At 33.2% G+C, this 21,090-nt stretch overlaps 1 protein-coding gene across 2 annotated transcripts; it reads left to right on the top strand.

Annotated features, from left to right (window-relative positions):
* Nucleotides 1–4,463: 4,463 nt before the first annotated feature.
* Nucleotides 4,464–20,840, top strand: MS3_00004171 (uncharacterized protein). 2 transcript variants are annotated; one of them, XM_051212070.1, is made up of 6 exons: nucleotides 4,464–4,570; nucleotides 4,606–4,717; nucleotides 5,821–5,964; nucleotides 9,493–9,572; nucleotides 16,547–17,914; nucleotides 20,274–20,840. In XM_051212070.1, exons 1-5 carry the CDS (start codon nucleotides 4,541–4,543, stop codon nucleotides 16,613–16,615), a joined length of 435 nt encoding a protein of 144 aa, XP_051072209.1. In that variant the 5' UTR covers nucleotides 4,464–4,540; the 3' UTR covers nucleotides 16,616–17,914; nucleotides 20,274–20,840. The 2 variants fall into 2 exon arrangements, with proteins under 2 accessions (XP_051072209.1, XP_051072210.1); XM_051212071.1 differs by having other exon boundaries at nucleotides 17,831–17,914; nucleotides 20,274–20,399.
* The last annotated feature ends 250 nt before the right edge of the window (nucleotides 20,841–21,090 follow it).

The following is a 21,090-nucleotide window of genomic DNA, read 5'->3' as shown; positions in this document are numbered from 1 at the left end:
GAAATAATAATGGGTATATATTGATAGTCGACTTTGTAAATATAAATTCTAGACTATCAACTCATTTCTCTAGTATCTTCTTAGATTTTAGATGAATAGTTATTGTAATCTTAAAACATTACGGTATATGGTGATGGATGTTTGAATACGAATGGAAGTGCAACTTACTTGAAACAGTGCTTTTACGAGATGTTGCTCCTATTGTCGATTGTGTGTAACGTTAGTTTCCTCCATCATTAGATGTGAGTTCATTCTGTATGCTTATTATCTATGTAGATGATTTCCCAGCATAATCAACCCAATAGGTGGGCAAACGTTTTTTGTCCCTACACCTATAATGACCGAAATCAGCTGAAGGCGTACTGTCAAACATCTAGGCCATTTATTTTTATTCCATGAATTCGGCGAGGCATTAAATTAATTTTCTTAATAACAAGCTAAGCAGACATTTAGGTCACCAAAGTGACACTGAAGACACATTCGGTTTGAAAGAGCTATATAGCACTTTTAATTACGTATCATTTAACAACTTCCTCAGAAGGCAAATAAGGAAAAACGCCATAATGCTTAGGTGAATCCATATATTTGACTGCAGACGTAGATGGGGAAATATGATACCTCTAAACTGAATTTCTAGGATGTTTCACATCAAATCGTACCTTAATCTGATAGTGACGCTTAAATAAAGCGTTTCCAGCTAGTGGTGCCTGTTGAAAGCAAAATAATAATTCCAGTGCCACATTTTTGTAGGGATATTCAAAAGAGTTATTTATCACTGCAATACTGAGACAAATCAAACCATTTAGTCACTTTAACTGTGTCCCTGAGACTAAAAAACTTGCCGTCGAATGATGGTTTGTTTATCTGAACTTACAGTGGCTTTCAACAAGCAATTACCATAGTTAAGCAACAGATCGTAGAGTTTGACACGTTGATCGTTTTCTGTTTTTTGTGCTTTATTTCCACGTCTTACTGCATACATCCATGACTGATAAACAACAAGTTTCCCTTTAGGCTATATTAACAAATTTGAAGAGTCTAGGTACAATATGTGGCGGAGTCAATGAGGCGTGTTGTTCTCATGTGCGGATAGATAAAGAAAACAGCACAGTTTCATAGAATCGGAGATTTTATGTGGTGTTTGTGAATTCACTACATCGCTTATAGTAAATCTCAGTAAAATCACCCTAATCTATATATGTGAACAAATGGACCAAATGTCCCTTTTCAGTGTCTTATTCTTGCTCGACGACTAGTTATTTACATTCATGTCATCCGAGTAAGAAGTTTTCAGGGGCTTCATTTTTTAAAGTTTGCTTACGTTTCCCGGTATGATCAATGGGATTTGAGATTTTTCATAACACTAATAAGCTTTTGAAATGAAAACGAATTGTTTATTCATTTAGTGATAGTTCTAACTTATACAAATAACATTCAATCAAAAACGTTCTGGATGGCGTTTTGTTCTCTGATCTGGATAGTTTGGTTGTGAAGCTTCCATCGTTCTTCTGAACGACATCATCAGCACAAACTTCAGGTTAAAGTGAAGTGTTCGAATTTCTCTATATTATGGTTAACAGCTTGTCCTATACACCTAGATGTTGATTGGTTCTTGTTGACCTTCTTCATTTTTGAATTAGCATTCCTTTTGGTTCATTAAAATAAAAATTCCTGCCATTTTTTCCACGTCGTTCTTCAGCTATATTTCAGGAAGTGATGGATAATGTAGTCAGTGACCTAGAAGTATTAAACTTTATGAAGATGATCTTATTATACTTGATTATGGTAAAGTAGCTCATGATCAAAGAATTGATGCTTTGTTGCGTCACTTAATTAAGAGGAACATTACGGCGAATCCTTATAAGTGTGCATTTTGTGTATCCGTTCACTATCAGGTGCTCAATGACTGTACGATTCGGCATAGAAGCTCCAAACAAATTCAACATGTTGAACAATCATCACAATCATCCCTGTCTATTTTACAAAGCAGGACGCGTTATCCACTACTCCTGATGGTATTTTGTTTGGGAATGATCATGCTGTTATTTATCTTTCAATACGTAAATCTGTACTTGAAGTTCTGGGTAGAAGACATTTGGGTAGTGAAGAAATGAAATCCTTGCAAGGCTCATGTGTTGGTGGCCGAAGGTAAATCTAGATATATGTCGTACGGCAAACAATTATGGAAGATGTCAGGGGTCGAAAAATCATCCTTCGAAGTGGACTACATGGTCCGTATCGTCTGTGGCTTGGCAGAGATTCCATAGAGACCATTGTGATCTCTTTCCCGACAAATACTATGCACTCGTTGTTCTTCTTTTTCTAAGTCGGCCGATGTTTCCACAAATTCAAGAACTTCCGACCTCACAATCCAAGTATTAAGAGAATCGTCCAATCAGGTTGGGGTTCCTATGGTATGAGTGACTGATATTGGCTCTCGTTTTATTCCACACGTAGTCATTATTTAGTGTAGACCTTTATTTTGGTAACAGTTTGATCGCATGAATGATTGTTATTGAAATATACACCCCAGATACCGTCGTATATAATCACGGACTTAACTCGCGTTAGTAAATAAGGGAATTAAGTAAGTCAAATACAAGTGTAAGTTCTGAATAAGTATATTCCACACAATTGTTGACCAGGGTAGACAATCAAGTAAACGAAGAGAATCGGAGAAGGCATGTGAGCCAACTAGATATGTGGTGAGCAGGATAACGGTTTATTGCACACGCCCATATAAAAGTAGTCATAGTTATAAGCGAATAACTGAAGAGTTCAAAATGTGACCCAAGAAGAATGAATAAATTAGTCAGTCCGGAAGGCAGAATAGCCCATGTAAAACTGACATATTAGCGGCTTCTACAACTGTCTGCTTTAATTGTATAGGGTGCAGACATGTATTCGCTGCTCCTAGGCACACTTTCTTCAATAGTCAGGCAGAAAATTTAGTCAGAACATTGAAAGCCGCTGTTTATTCCATTCCTGCTTCGACATTTAATGAACTGACGAGGGATGCGGACACGTTTCTTTCGCACTATATAAATGCTAAACATTCTGTAACGAAAGAAATTCTACCGAAGCTATTAGAAGGAAGGGTTTTCAGTTCGCATATTAAGCGCTTAGAGTTTTCAGAAGTTGCAAAATGGTCCTCAACCAGTAACGAGAACTGTGGTCATGAATGATGGAGATCGATAACCTGACTTGCAAATATCTATGACTTAAGTACACACAACCGACATATTGATCAAATACACTTCCAGGAACCAGGTGAGTCTCTTCCGGTTTCGGTTGGTAATTCCAGTGCTAACGAGTACATTCCCTGTCATAAAGAGTCCACATCCCATACAAAGTCTGACAAACAAATGATGAACCCCCGCAGAAGAGATACAATCCGTTACAAAAATTTGGATTTCAGTTTGGGCTGTTACGATATGTATATGCATATATTTATTGCACATCGGGATTCAACATATATAGTTATTGTCGATATGAAGCACACCTTTAATCTTGATAAGCGTGACTAGGTGGAAGTTCACACATAGTCATCATGCCACATCTTGTTATTCTATAGAAAAAGTGAGACAATTCGACTAGTTTCTAAATTATTAGAATGTATTCAAGCAAAAATATATGTAGATCACCAACGTTGATGATCTCTGTCGAGTGATTGGGGGGTCTATTGGAGTTAGACGGGTGTGGTGTGACCAACAACTGACTTCGAATTCGCACCTCGCGATTAGCATCTAACGTGGACTATCCCTTCGACATTTCAAAGTACTAAGGCTGCTTCAGACACCGTATAACACAAAGGATGTTAATACGGAAATATATTGGTAACAATGAGTACAGAGAAGCTAGTGAGACCAACACCGCATGGACCAGTCCACGGAATACGATTAACTGATGAGCGTTGGCTGTCGTTGATCATGACAAAGGTCGATGATCTGTCCGACATTTTGTGACCCAACTGTCGGATGATTTGGCTAGGTCTCAGTGACATTTCACTGGCCCTACATATGCATTGGTTTCTGGCCGCTAATACTGTATCCTTCTTCGTCGACAATATATTGAATCTACACCTTTCTTCTGAGTACAATATTTTAGGTAGCTTAATATCAATATGATCATACTACGCTACATCAAGTAATTTTACGATTTTTATTCAAACGTTGACCAAGGTAGGTGAGCAAAAAAGGTCTTTATCAAAGTTTTAATAGCTAATTTCAGGTAATATCATACCAATGGAATATATTGGGATCGGTCATGTGAAATAATCCAGTCAAATAACATTTCTTTTGTGACTTCGGCTTCTTTGAAATGGTAACACAGAAACCCTCGGAAGAAGCGAAAAACTTGTATTCTCCAGAAAGTTAAAAAAGTGCTTTTTTCCTTGACAGAAAATGTTCGCTACTTCATAATCTTGAATACTTAAGGTTTTTTTCAGATTTACTACGGTTGTCATGACAACGAGTATGAAACTTTTTGAACCTATATGACACTGTCTACTTAAAAAATCCATCATTCATTTCTTGTTCCTATGTGGCTTGAGAGAAACTCTAAGAACGAAGTATTGTCCACAATTTTCGACCAGTTTAGTCTCAGTTTCTTTTAAGTAACTCAAAGAACAATTTGCTAAAGAAGAATGTTCACCAGATTAATCATAGTAATTGTATGAATGACAAATTAACACAGAATAAAAAATCATCTGATCCAAGTGAGGTTTAGTTTTTCTTCATTTAATATGGTTTTATTTGCTGAATTTCCAGTTTGAGAATTTCTTCTTGATAGTTCTGAATAAGTTCACCTAATTTTCAGAGCCGTTACTTCAAAGGGATAAAAAAGCTGATAAAAAAAGACAAAAATAGCGGTAATACTTTACTCATGAACTCAAAAAGTGGAGTGTATCTTGAAAACTATATTGACCATCATCTCAAATATTTTCAGTAGCTCATCTTCGGTGCTAATTAAGATTGGAAAATATTCTCTGAAATAATATATTTTTTTTCAAACAGACCATCTGCCATTAGTGGGTGTGTGTAAATGATAAAGAGCAGAGACGAAGGCTTGAAATGCTTGTAAGTATTTCATGGGACTAGTTACGAGGACCGTAATATATCATATCAAGACATTCAGTAAACGTCAGTCCTGGAAAACACATTATACAATTTTTGATGTATCACCACAGTGTGTCATCTGCTCATCCCCATAAGTGGCCTGTATCATAACGGAGACTTGTACCAAAGTCTGAGTATACGCTACAGCATATCAAGTGATATTGTATGTAAATGTTGAGATGAGGAATATAAAACACCGTCATTATTCAGTGACTAAGATGTCTTTAGTGCAGAAAACTAAATAATTATCACTCTGAACCAAAAATTAAAAAACTATAGCGTTTCACTAACTGCTTCACCATTAAAGGTTGTGTTGGATGTAAAATTATTCAGGGTTTAAGTTAACATTTACGTTAACAGTTTTGACAAACTCTAAAAATTCTGTGACGTTTCCAGAAACAATCAGCAAACCATACGAATGTGATTCAACTTTATCATAAAAAGTAGACTTTGAATGAGTTTTGTGTTTTTCATATATTGTGTAAATAAGGGAAGTAAATAAGCGCCGCTTGTATTTGTTACGTACTAAACTGTTTCATAAAGAGAGAGTTTGTTACTTGGCATAACAAGTAGAAGTATTAATCAACACTCAAGCGCTATAATTATTGTGAGTCTTACTAGACTACTTTGTTTACCAGCGCAAAAATTTACTTCAGCTAGTATATATTCGTAATAAATGCAAATTTTGTCATTTACTCGATAGATAAGAAGATAGTGCAAAACAGGAGACAGAGACATAGGTCATGTACCCCAGGAAAATTATCCACAAATTTTCAATTCCAGAAATCTAACGAAGTTTGTGCACTAAAACATCTAAACCAGATTCGTGGATTAACGGACGGTCCAGGTAATTCCAGGTGAATGTTTAACCTTTCGTACAATCAAAATTACTTAGTCTGATACAAAAGAGATTTCATAACCCAAACAAATGAATAGATTTTTAACCAGTCCTTAAACCGTGTGGTTAACTAATCATGTAGACATTTAAGTGCTAAGCTATAAACCTCATTTCTTAAATGTAATTTGCAGATACTATCTGCATACGTGATATGAGTATTTAAAATACTATAAACCAAAAGATCTTAAAAAGTAAAGAGCAAAATTACACGAGTATTATACAAAAATATTAGGTGAATTATTCAATGAACACACTAAAAATTTTATACAAATAAAATACATAAACTAGAAGCACTATGTATTTCCCCCTAAACTGAAAATATATCGTTTAATGTCAATGGTAAACTTATATCAAGTTAACTATTGGTGTCAGATATTTATGCCAGCGACTTCCTAACTATCTTTTGAACCACTGACTACATTATTAACACCTGATACTAGATTACATTTCTTTCAGTTGTTTAGAAAAAAATTGACAAAGTTCATTCAACTATAACAACATTCTAGCAACTAGAATACTTATTTATGATAACGAAATAAACAGCCCATAAATGCGGAAAAAAGTTGATTAGAATAGCACTTGTTTACAGAACCTCCATATCATAGCTGAATATAATTCAAATGGCTTAACTACTAAGCAAATGGTTAAAATTATTTTATTAATGAGCTTAAACCGCTATCCGGACGCAAAATAGTATCAAACCACAAATAATCAAACAAAAAGAAAAATAAAGCTCACAGATTAACAGCACATTTTTGCTCTGTTTAGCATGTCAATATTAATGTCGATAAATAGGTCTTAAATATGAATTCGATAACTAAGGAACTTAATTTTAAAGTCCAAGAAAATAAAGTGGCAAATGTCTGCATTCTAAAAAATAGCATACCGGTGGATTTAAAGATAATAAACTTGACCAAGTATTATAAAGTGAACTGTTCATTCAAACATCTGGACATCGTTTAGCAATAAATCAGCTCATATAAAACAAACGCTTCAAAAGAATAGGGCTGAATTATGCAAAGGACAATTTATTTAAAAAATTAGTGAAATAAAATTCACTGAAGTTTAGAAACGCTTGAAAAAAATGAAAATTTTTATTTTCTCTCCATTTTGATAGGCCGGATACTTGAGGAACCGCATGATTAAATGCCGTTCTATCATATTGAGGGATTAACAAATAAACAGCCACGACCCATAAATAAATCACTTTTTCATAAATACAAATTATCCGCAAAGATAGGCATAGAATTGGGATTCTAACCATTGATAATCAGACAAAGTCAATATTAACAGCTGGTTGAAGTTTGTAAGATTTCTAGTTCTTAGTTTTATTAGGTTTTTGTCTAGCTTTAAGGTACATTGTGAGCCAAGGAAGTGTATAGACACGTATATGGAAAAATCTGGAAGTGAGAAGAAGAAGAGATAAAGAGAATCAACGATTCAGTTAGTACATCGGAACCGGATTACAGTGATACTAAACATAACCAGTAATAAATAGCAATGATATAAAACAAAAATAGGACAGTTTAGTGACTGAAACTAAAAGTTAGTGGAGTATACTTATGAGTGCATAATAAGTAATGTCTTTCAAGCAGTATTTCATCATCACATCATGAAATTGACAATATCGCTTAACTGAGAGACATGTTAGTCATCATGTATGCGATTTTTATGTGATTCATCTGTGAGACATCACAATTTCTAGATTAGCAAACTAATGGGTAGCATTTAAATAAATAGAAGCAAAGTTTTCAAACTGATCCGTAACAATGAGATAGTGTAGACCACCCAGAAATTTGCGAGATACAAGTTTATTAACCAAGCGCTAAGTATGACAAGTCCTTATTCTTTGTATTAAACTGTCAGCTAATGAATTCATACAACTAAACGAATGTAGCCAAACAAAAAAGCGAAACTGTTAAAAATACCTCTTTGGTTTCTATGCTTTGGAAGACTCGATTAAAATAAGTCAAGTAAAATATTGGAATGGCTCCACGGACATGTCCGTGCAAAAACAATTACGAATTTCAAAGTAAATATTAAAAAAAACTCCATGGCCTATACTTCTAAGGAAGTAATGAAGACCTATTCATCATAAGTAAAACGAAAACACTGAAAATGTGAGGAAAGCTACTGGCCAACTCTCAACCAAATGTAGATCAATCCCTAAATAAAAACTGGAACAACGTGATTTATTATTTTACTCATAAATGCAGTGTTAACGCCACTTGAAAACTAATTGATCACTACTTAATACTACTGCAAAACATTATTTCAGATAATTTTTTTACCAATACATTTTTCAGAATAGTTTAAACTTGATATTCTTCAAAATATGTCAATATAGAGAAAGCTTGAACTACCCGACATTTTACGTAGCTACTGAAAATCAACTTCATATACTTTGTATAATCTGTTGCAGTGTCTACTCGGCTGTTATATTATTGGTCTCCACAACAAAATCATTCTTGTAGACAAGATATTTACAGCTCCAGTAAATTAAAAACGTCTAAAACTGGCTGATGTACTAAACATTCATCATACAACTCATTCCACTGAACATTTGTGGTGGAAGTCTTAAAGTAACTATTTTAATAAGTATTTCACCAAAAACATTATTATCGACAGGGTTGTTCATAATCACTATCAGAATCGGCTATACAGATGTACGAATATCGATAACTTCTATTGGGTAGCGAAAGTAGTATCACTTAGAAAAAATAAGTGATCCACAACTTCCTGGATCATAAATCACTGGTAAATGTCAAGTCTTTAGATAACTAATTCGTGTGTTCTGAAGCTAATCAGAAAAGATACTGGTATTATATTGTGTTATACAGTGTTTGCTTTTCTGCTATAACGACACAAATTCTAAGATACCGTTTAGAAGGACATTTTAAAACAAAGTCTATATCAACAGCTTTGTAGTCTAGCACGTGTATTGATAGTGTGGAAAAATGTTAAACTTATTTGAGAGGCTCTCATGATGAGAGATAATGACTTCGCTTTATCCCAATTAGGACAAAATGATTATCATTTTAATTAAACTCATTAACTATTCAGAAAAACTATTCCTATTCTATAGTTTATATCACTGACTGGTCTTAGTGTGGGACCTATCAGTAGTGGTCATCCACCACTCCAGACCTTGAAGGCTCAAACCAGAACCTTCGACCCAACTGTGATCACATAACTTCCAGATCACTGATCTGGCATCCAATGGTTCGCATGTTTAATTTCAACCAATGCGCAATATCACACAACTATCTTCCAATATATTTGCTGGATAACTCCTACACATTCAAAATAGTCACACTTCACTGGTCATAGCTTTTAGCCGAAACTCCAGTATTACCTCAAAAACTAGTCGTTAATGAATGTATGATTTATATACTTTAAAAGAAAACTTGCAGTTTGATGCTAAATGCTATTGAATAGTATTTCAAAACCATTTGACAAAAGAATTTCTTTCTATAGATGACTGCAAAAAACGATCTATGAGTAATTTTTCTCAACAGCTCTCAACTCAACAACTCAGTAAATCAAATAGATCAAAAGTTAGTGAGTAATTATTTTGCCAAACTTAATTCTCCTTCTATTTATTTTTCTTTTGTTATTTCCATCTATCATTGAAATTTAAATGTTATTTGTTGATTATAACATTTAGTGGAACTTCAGACGGATATATTCCAACTAATAATCTTTTAGTAATTTTATTTTATCATTATCATTAATCGACTATGTCTTCACATATACGGATACCTTTAAATAACCGATTGTGTCATTGAATAAAGGTGAAGAGAATTTAGTGAAGACAATTTTATTTTTAACAAAATCATTCACTTAAGCTGTACATTCGTATTTACCACACACTAGCTTAAGAGAATAACATAGAGCGTCAGCACATTTTTTAAAAAAAAAGAATGTTTGGGATACCATCAGGTCCTAAACATTGTGATGAATTAAGTGACTAGAGACATTTTCGGACATCAGTTTTAGTGAAACTAGGAACACAAATTGTCTTCAGACCTGTAGATATTGGGAGCATTACATCAGATGACTGACGTACAGAAGACTTATTTAAGTCACATACATTCATCTGGTTATAGCTTCTAATGTACCTGTCACCTGCAAGTTCTTTAAAGAGTTTCCATATACTTGGAGAGTTTTTACAAGACAGGAGTTTTTAAGTAAACATAGAGTTGAGACGTCTAGTCTCTAGGCTTATTAGACCATTTAGCTTACGAACTTTGATTGAGTTTTTCTCCTTGTACATTCTTTCTCTTACCCTCCGTAGTCGTTTTAGTTGTGAAGATGTAAGTCGATCAAAACTTGCAAAAATGGTTTCAGTGGAACAACAAATATTAAAACAGAATTTAAGGTAACAAATGATGACATCATTAGTGTTTTCCAGTGAGTCATTTGTAAATAATTCCCATTAAAATCCATGCACGCAAACAAAAGTATAAAATTTCGATGATAACTTACCTAGTAAATATACTCTGTGACGAACAGGTTGTTAGAGTTAACCTAGTCAATAACCTGAGTTCTTAAACATGTCTCTAATTTATATAGTGGTTGGAGGTAGTCAAAAGGAAACCCTGCACTAATAAGAACTAGACAAGCATGACATTGATCACCACCCAGTGATCAATCAATTGTGATTACATCTCAGTCCTACAGGAGGTCAGTCGCGGCTCGGATAGCTCAGTGGTAACGTCTCTGACTGTGAAGCTGGGTGACACGAGATCGAATCGGCCAGGGAGCACCAGTTCCCTCAAGATTACAGGTACACCTTGCTGACGAGTGTCAAGTAGCACGAAACCCGGGTCCAGGGTTTCCTGTTGACTACCTCCAACCACCATCTAAATCTCAATATATAGTAGTCGCAGTGTCGAATCACCTAGACTGGTGGCCACATTGCAACATGATCGATAGCATTCGATCTGCACTAATAAGGACTAGACAAGCATGACACTGATCACCACCCAGTGATCAATCAATTGTGATGTCTCTAATTTGGAAAGTTCTACAGTTTCAGATCCTTTTTTTCACCTTTTACCTTTCTTTTTTGTCATTTCGTTTTTGTTTTTGTAGAAGAAACTTGTTAAAATACCTTGTGTTGATTGCTTAATTTTTTAGCTTAAACCATTAACTGGATAGTTATTTCGTCTTAGTATGTGACTCGTCAGAAGTTCACACCGACAAACCCATTTGGAATTGGATTCAGGATCTTCTAACTTTATGGAGTGTTTAACCTTCAGGCCACTGAGTTAGCACCTATCGTTTTACGTCTTTAACATAAATCAGTCCGCATTATTGCGTGACTGTCGCTGGATCCCAACTTAGCAGTTTGAATGTTAAACACTCTCCAGATTTTTTTGAATGTAAGATTCTGAAGAGTTGCATACTTAGGCGAAACGTCCATTTGTTGCGTTCGTGTTTTTAGTGACTGTCTATTTAAGACCAGTCCTTGGTGTAAACAATAAGGTTTAGTTCTCATTCCTATTCATCACCTTTATTTATGCGACTATACAAATGGCTATTTCCTCATCTGTTAACTGGAAAATAATGTATAGAATACTTAACTAATGATCACTGCCTAACGAGACAATATTTTACTTAGTCGCAATATTGTTGTAGTTTTGATGCATAATATTTGACTGGGTGAACACAAACATATGTTGAGTATACATAATGGTTTTTCTGTAAGAATTAAAATATTCTATTGTAATCTGTTTTTGTGCACACGATCGAATATTGGTTACTCATGACGAAGAGTTACCCTTCTCAGAATAGAACATAAGTTAGTGATACATGGTTTTGGATACATACTCATCAGGTTCTTCAGTTTTAAATTATAATGGAAGAATCATTTCTTCACTCCTGATGGTATCTTCTGAGTTATATGTTTTCTTTTTGTTTAAGTTGAACTATCACTACTTACTTCACATTACTTCTACCATGATATGTCATTTTGTGGTTCATTGAAACTAGAGTTTAAACTGATAATTTCTTGAACATAAAATAGGTAAGTTTCCAAATACAATAAATGTAATTACTTTTAAAAAACAGTTCATCCATTATCAATGGCATAATTATTATGTACTACATACTACGATTCGCTTGTATCAGTTATGTGTGTACTGTTGTATACCTATTAAAGAGCTCAGATATGAAAATATGAAGTAGTATACACTTTGATCATTGTGATCTATAATCTTTATAACTCCTTTATAAATCCATTTTATCCTTAAGAATAATGGACTATTTCTGCCATAAATAATCTTCCATAATCTTTTCCATAATTACTTGTAATCGAAGCTTGTCAGTGATGTTCAGAACGTGTATGGTAAGACAACTGTCTACCAAACACAAATAACGGATAGGACCTAGCAATAAGTTATTTGGCTTGATGAGAACAAGACGAAATACTGGTGTATATAGAACGGCATTGTAGGCAATTAACTAAGCTATTTAGTCACGGTTCTTAACATGCCATGACATTAGTTGGAAATATGGACAATTTTTTGTCCTATCTGAAACTTCTCGATAATATGTAGTCAAACATAGCTTGGCATCAAGTCCAGGACTTTAAAGTATCTGTGAAAACAGGGTAACTCTCAGGGATCGAGTTGAGGTACGATCGTCCTTAGTCGATTTATAATAAGGCAAAAAGTATATGATTTCACCAATAACCAAGTACTCATCGGTGATTTCGCCGATTGAACATATTTACAAGCCCTGACTTCATATCTAGTGGGACATAAGATCATTAGTAAATTAACCAAAGGTATACAAAGTATTCAACCAATATAATATGTCTATGGATTACATGCCACATAACTAATTATCATAGAAAGATAAGAATTGAGGTCATAAAATAAATAGTGAATGTTATTTTCTGTATATCGTATATTACTTTTGTGAAACGGTTTAATTATACTTATCGTGTAATTTTTCTAATATGAACTATTATAAACATTTGGATTGTTGATGATTGTTAGTATCGAATATTAAATTGATTGAATATAAACGTTTACTACTTAAATTCAGTTTAATTCAGCTTAATATGACTAAGAAAAAAGATCATAATCTGTTGACTAAAGACAGGCCAGTTAAGTATTTTAATAGACAAAAAGAAACAGTTGTTTACATGATATTTTGGAATAATAAAGGAATGGATTTGGTCAAGTATTGAGCTTCAAAAATATTCATTTTATTAACTATTGTACAAGATTCCGTGTAAGAAAACAATAAGCATTTCTACAGAAATCAGTTAGTAACATGTTTGAAATTACAAGTTTATAAATTCATGACCTTAAAAATATTTAGGCATCACAGATATAGGCAAAATAGCATGTCAGTCATTTTATATTGTATGTAATTCTCTTTAGAAAAGGTCAAAATATCTTCATTTATTTGATGGCTTACATTATTTCCTGACTTTTATTGAATAATATAACTAAGTTATATTTAATTGTCACTTGTGGAGTTTCACAACACTATTATGGAAAACGTTTTCATTTATTATACAGTTGAAGAATAAACTAATAACCTGTTATTCCTTTTTTATGACAAATTTCTAATAAGGTTTTCCAGAGTATAATGAGTTCATTTCTATATCATTGCATCCTTTTTCAGTTAGATACCAATAAATGAATTCAATAAGTTAAATATTTCAATAAATATTACTATACTTGCAATTTAAGGTGTGAATATTTCAAGCCCCCAAATGCCCTGGTACGGCCGAGAGTGAGGAGAGTCCGCTCTCCCTCTCTAAATGCTCTCACATGGCCACGCGTATATAGCCTCTGCCACGGAAGTCCTACTCATTGCCTTCTCGTGGCGGCGGTGTTGTCTACGAAAATGAGAGGACGAAAAGCGAATGTCCGGCGCTTTAACTGGATTCCAAAACAATGGTGCATATGGGCTCCAGTATCCTGCGGGAACAAATAGCGTATGAACCTATTGTTGGTCACCGGCTACCATGGGACTGCATCTCCTCACGATGCTCCACTGCCTTGTGGGTTAGACCTTTAGGTCGAAGGCTCGGGGAGTGGCTCTCTAAGAAAACCACCTGCTCCGGTTTGGGCACCCAGGCAGTATCACAGCCCTCACACATATCGAATGAGATTTGTGTGGCGCATATGTATTTGGTGCCTCCTTGCACCAATATGTGTTAAAATAAAAATAATAAATAATAATGAGTATTTCACAAGATAATAATGAATTAATTTAGAAGCGAAAGTGAAATGAAACTTTTTTGAGGGAATGAGTTTCATAAATATTTCAAGTATTAGAGATAATTTTACTACGCAATTAATGGGGAGTATTTCGATAAATGTAATACATTATAATCATAGCTAAGAGAAGAGCCAACAAGGTTGTTCATATTGCTCATCTGTTAACGGTTCAATTAAAAGTTGACAACTTATTCTTTTTAAATAAAAAAGTCTCATCTTAAACTAGGAATATTAGAAATCATATTCCTTACTGATTATATGAATGTACTTGTATAGTGAACGAGAACACAAATGAGGATAATCGAATGAATTTCAACACAAAATTACGGAACATGTTGGTAAAATCTGGGATCTACACAGTAAATACTTAATTTGCAAAATGTCAATCACTTATCTCAAAACTGATTGTTCCTTTTGCAAATATCGAGCAATCACCTCAAACTTCACTGTTCCTTCATTTCCACAGCAATCATTCACTACTCTCGTTCTCCAAGCATTTCACGTTCAATTGATGACACATACTACTTATATCTGTTGAGATCGGTAGTACACACAACACTTGTTAAATTTACCTCACATCTAATGTACAACAGATGATGTACAATCAAATATTTATCGATGTTATTAACAACAAAATTGAGGAAATATTTTAGATTCTCTTCAACAAAACATGTAGATTTCTATCTTCCTATCTTTCTAGTGTACTAAATTTGTATATAAATGTAGTCTAAACAATATTTTAATCCGCTGTCTAAAAATCTACCATAGTGATAAATAATTTATCTATCAAATCTGGAATATATATCAACATTCCTCTAAAATTCCAATTGACTTATATGAATTTCAAAATACTACAATGAATTCATTACATTTTGTAAATTCTATTATTATTGTTCTATGAAAATTAATTACATTAATTTGAATTTTCCAATTTTTGGATAAATAAACAAAATTCAAATCATATTTATTTATTTTTATTTATTTCAACACATAAATATTGGTACAAGGAGGCACCAAATATGCGCCACACTATATTTGTGTGCGTGGGCTGTGATACTGCCTGGGTGCCCAGACCGAAGCAGGTGGTTTTCTTAGGGGGTCACACCCCGAACCTTTGACCTGAAGGTTTGATCCACAAGGCAGTGGAGCATCGTAAGGAGATGCAGTCCCATGGAAGCCGATGACCAACGATGGGTTCATACGCCATTTGTTCCTTCAGAATACTGGAGCCCCATGTGCACCATTGGTTTGGGATCCGGTTAAAGCGCCGGACACTCGCTTTTCGTCCTCTCATTTTCGTAGACAACACCGCCGCCACGAGAAGGCAATGAGTAGGACTCCCTGGCAGAGGCTGTATACGCGTGGCCGTGTGGGAGCATTTCGAGAGGGAGGGAGGGCCCACCCCACTCGGCCATACCAGGGCATTTATATATATATATATATATATATATATATATATATATATATATATATAGTGTAATAATAAATATTTATTATTTAAAATTTAAATAATAATTACAAGACTATTAATGAAGTCTCTCTGATCTAGTAAAGAATAGTTGCTAAGCACAATTGATTGATCACTGGGTACTGATCAATGTCATGCTTATCTAGTCCTTATTAGTGCAGATCGAATGCTATCGATCATGTTGCAATTTGGCCACCAGTCTAGGTGACTCGACACGTCTCGGATAGCTCAGTGGTAACGTCTGTGACTGTGAAGCTGGGTGACACGAGATCGAATCGGCCAGGGAGCACCAGTTCCCTCAAGATTACAGGTACACCATGCTGACGAGTGCCAAGTAGCACGAAACCCGGGTTCAGAGTTTCCTGTTGACTACCTCCAACCACCATCTAAATAGTTGCTAAGGTCATCAAGAAATTTAGTTTCTCTGGGGAAAAGAGTTACTTGACAAAATGCAAATTTAAGTGAACTTTTATTTTATTTGTAAAACACTTAAGTGAAATTTTTCAAGAAAGGAAAAATAGCAACTGCCTAACTTAAATAATAGCCAACCCCATAAATCCTAATTGAATAAATCAAGTACTGTAATGATATATATATTATTTACTAATAAGAAGGATATATAATAATAATAATAATAATAAAATGTTAAATCCTTTTCCAGATGGTGTGAGCAACATTTTCATTCCACGCAATAACCTATATTAGGTACATTGTTAATTATGACATTTAATCAGCTAGTACTAATATTTAAATAAAGCCAGAACAAATATTGATGCAGAATAATATGAATTCATTATATTTCATCATTTCTCATTAGCTGCTTACAACCAAATCTGTATTAGGATTTTACATTAAGGTAAGAAATAGTATGAAACAATTGACATAAGTAAAATTCATAAAGGGAACTAATGGTATAAATTTTTTTGGAAAATCGTACTCATATATTGATTTCAATATTAACATTTAATAAAACATGGCAAATAAATACCTTGAGTAATCCATCCATTAGATAATGAATTTACATAAAATGACCAGTTAAATGATTGTAGTTAAATCATTAAATATTTTCAAAGAAAACTCGATTTCATCTAAATAACCGAAATATTCTATGTTAAAAGATGGTTGCTTTTATTTCTCACTCTAATGTATATTTAGTTTTCCAACTGCATGTCATTTGTAAGTGATTAAAACCAGTTCCATACAATGTTTGTTTAAGTTCCCAAGTAATACTTATGAAATTTGTCCGCATTTTAAAAGGCAGTAACTTTATTATTATTATTCCGATTGAACTGCCCTAATCAACCTTTATTTAATCGTTTTCTTTCTTAACTATCCGTCATTATGATAAATTAAATGAATACTCAGTAAATTCTAGTATTTAGACCTTAATGATTGTATGAATTTGATGAGAGCCTTATGTAATCAAATGAAATCATCTCGTCCAAATGCATTCATTATTTTTAATAACATAAAGTTCTGAAATAGTTTTTGTGGTGGTTAAATTAATTCGTAAGCGGTATTCTTTATACATTGATCTCAGATGAGATAATACAGCACTGGAAATATGTTTCCTTGTAGTAGAGGACTACTCAGAAATGTGCACCCACGACCGCACCACAGAGTGAACCCAGGACATTCAGGTCTTTTGAAGAGCATGTTACTTTTAGATCACTGATTCGAACTGAATGCATCTTCCTTCTTAACTTCATCCAAATCATGATATTGCGAGACGATCGTTTAACGTCACTAATCCGACTGCTTCACTCCTAAAATATCTAATCTCCACCGGTCGCTTCTCAATATCACCTATCTGGAAGTACTTAACTAATGAGCACGCCATCATAGTGTTGATAAGAGGGTTTTGCGAAGACTGGTTTAATATGTGGGTAGTATTCGTCACAGATTGACCTCGGTTTTTTGTTAAAGAGTAACCAACTCACTATTAATTAATTCTCAGACTACATGTCAAATTTGAATATATCAATTTTTCAAAAGAATTTTATTAATCAGTTGACTTTAAAAATGACTCGAAATTTGTGTAAATCCCACAATTTTACTATTTAACAAAAATTCTCTTGAAATTTGTTTTTAACTTTTTTAGAGCATCGCATCGATCAATACACGTAAAAGCGGATTCTTAAGTAATGAGGAAGATAGAGCACTATTCGCGAAGCAAAGATCTATAGTAAGTAAAAACTTTTTAAAATGTATGCAACATGCGAAAAAAATCACTTGATAATACATTTCAATAAAAAATAATCCTAGAACTATATAACAACCACAATTGATTGATCACTGGGTGGTGATCAATGTCATGCTTGTCTAGTCCTTATTAGTGCAGATCGAATGCTATCGATCATGTTGCAATGTGGCCACCAGTCTAGGTGACTCGACACTGCGGGCACTATATATTGAGATTTAGATGGTGGTTGGAGGTAGTCAACAGGAAACTCTGGATCCGGGTTTCGTGCTACTTGGCACTCATACATAACAACAAACAACTCTCCCCTCATATTTCAGGAGTTAACAGAAGTAATTTAATTCTTGCTAAAACATTTAGATATTGTGAAAACAATGATAATGTTAAGTAATCTAGTAAGAAACTGATTATCATTCCACAATAATTTTGTACATTCTGTATAACAGTTTAATCTTTCTTTGTCCATATCCTCAATTTGGATTCACTTCGGAATTGGTCTACTACCCAGATAATAGATTTACGGAAAAAGCTTTCAGTCAATGCAATTTATTCAGAACATAAACCAGATGAACAGTTAATGATCGCTTAGTTCGTAATTTACGAACAGAATTTATCAGCATTAAAAATTAAAAAAAGATAATTTTTCTGCAGGGATTTCACACAATTCCACCCTTTTATGAACTTGAATAGAATAAAAACAATGATTGGTATGGAATGAATTTGAACTCGTTTATTTAGCAAATTCTCTTCAGTTCCTTACAAACTAGAAACAATGGTATTAATGATTTGAAAAGTTGTGATTTAAAATAGGTATGAAATGTACATGCAGATTAGTAAAAGGTAGAAACTTTGAGAATTAAAAGTCAACAATTTTTTTTTCTAATCTCTATACTATCCTAGAATAATTGTTATAAAGACATTTAGAACAAGTTTATGCATTCAAAAATGAGCAGTTACCAATCTTGCATTGTTTTAGTGATGTAGGCTAAGAAACCGCTTTTCTTATGATCATATTTATAATTCTTTATTTCTCACTTATAATCAGTTTACTCAATTATTCAATTTTACTTCTGATATCTAAAGTATTATATAAGCTATTACACTATTTTGTTTTTCATTTCTAAAGACTATTCCCATGCTCTTTACAGTCATCTTTTCTAGAACATAAATAGATAGCCATTTAAACGAATTTTTAATTCATTCACAATTAATGACCTTTAATAATCTACATTTAGACATCATATCTATTTTAAATCACGACTTTTCTCACTCAAATTATGTATGTTGTTTTGTTTTTAATTCATTAATACTATTGTTTATAGTTTGTAAGGTGTTGAAAAGAATTTGCTAAATAAATGAATTCATATTTATCTGACCATCATCAATATTCTTAATTTAACCAAAATATTATAAGATTGAAATACTAATGAAATTAGGAATCTAACTTACTTTTAAGCATTGATAATGTGATATTATTTATTGGAAAATAGAATAGTATTAGGCAGAAATAATGAAAAACACAGGAATTTCTGTACTGTTTATTTATTTCTCAGGAGTTTAGTTCATTTTATAATAAGTTTCAATCGATTTTCAAGATTTCTGATAAAACCTAGTCTGTTTACTGGTGTCTATTATAAATACAACGGTCACACAGTCTGGTATCCAATGTTTATTGTTTTTCTTAGTGATTATATGACTAAAAAGACCAAGCTCAAGTTTATTATTCTTAGGATAGAAAGAATTTGAACAGACTTAAGAAATTTCTACACTATATATTATTTGTATAATCTTATAATTGAACTATTCGATTTGGCATATCTCTGCACGCTAAACAGAATGATATCTGGAATGTGAAAAGTTATTCCAATCAGTGATTTTGTGTTGTACACAGGAACATGTGAGTTAAAAAAAATCATGAATACTGTGGCGTCAATCAAAATATCTCAATAAGTTTACTGATTGTAACATAGTTCGGCATATTAATATCTTGTACTTAATGACACAGGATTGGTGACATATGGTAGGAATCCTCACTTAATTTACTACTGAAATACTTACATGATCAAAGCATAAAGTGAATACATATTGATTAAGATGATTAAATTCTCTACCAAATGGTTTGATTTCATTTCTCAACGTTAAATATACGCGTCATGATGATAAATACCTATTTGTCCAAGTTTAATCATTTATGTTCCATACCTTTAGCGAAAACTTTTGATCATATATTTAAAAAAAACTAATAGTGAATGATATTGTCATACTTGTAAAAAATTGTTTTGTTAGATATTTGTGCATAACATTGTATCGTTTCCCTTTGCTTTACGTGTTATAATTATTATAGATATATCAGTTAAATGAAATTATGAGAAAATCAGAAATAGCCAATTACGAAGCTTTCATGAACTTAAACCATACAAATTGATTATGCTAATAGGAAAGGATGAATATATGCAGCATTAACACAGAATTTCCAATCTTATTTGTAATGAGTTGAGTAGTTTGGAAGGTAATCCAGATATTATTCAATCTCAATGAAACAGAAGTTCAGTTTCGTTAAACAGTTTAAAAACGCTTAGTAACTGCGTAGTGCATATGGCATAAAAATTAGCTCAAGTAATGTGGAATGTATATAGTTATATTCGGCAAGACGATATGATTGATCTGAAAAAGACTATTGATCCAGTTAACTGCTCCAGAAAAAGTACGCGTATAGCCATGGTATTACATAAGCTAGGATCCTCAAGGTAAGTAAAACTTATGAACAACAAAATACGTAGGAAACTGAAAGCAAACAATATCTAACCATTGCTTCCTGACGTTTGAATACAGAAATTCAATGTCTTCCCAAATAATTCAATTAGTGATTAATTTATAGAATAACCTTCATTTCATATTTCAAGCTTTTATAATACTCAGTATTACACTATCGAATACCAATAAGTAGTGCCTGATTAAACTAAACCATTCATAGCGAATCAAGCCTTATCTACTGGTCTTTCTCAACACATGTCTTACTCAGCTTCTCCAAAAATCCTAAAAAGCACCAAGACAGTCCTACTGTGAGTATTAATAGACAATCTTTAGTCTTCATTACGAATTAAATTGCTAAGAAACCAACCACTAATTCCTACATACTAAACAATACTTGTAAATGAAAC

The sequence above is a fragment of the Schistosoma haematobium genome, chromosome ZW, assembly GCF_000699445.3.
Source record: "Schistosoma haematobium chromosome ZW, whole genome shotgun sequence".
Taxonomy (NCBI): Eukaryota; Metazoa; Platyhelminthes; class Trematoda; order Strigeidida; family Schistosomatidae; genus Schistosoma; species Schistosoma haematobium.
Note: the sequence above shows the minus strand (reverse complement) of the source record. Positions and strands in the feature narration are given on the sequence as shown.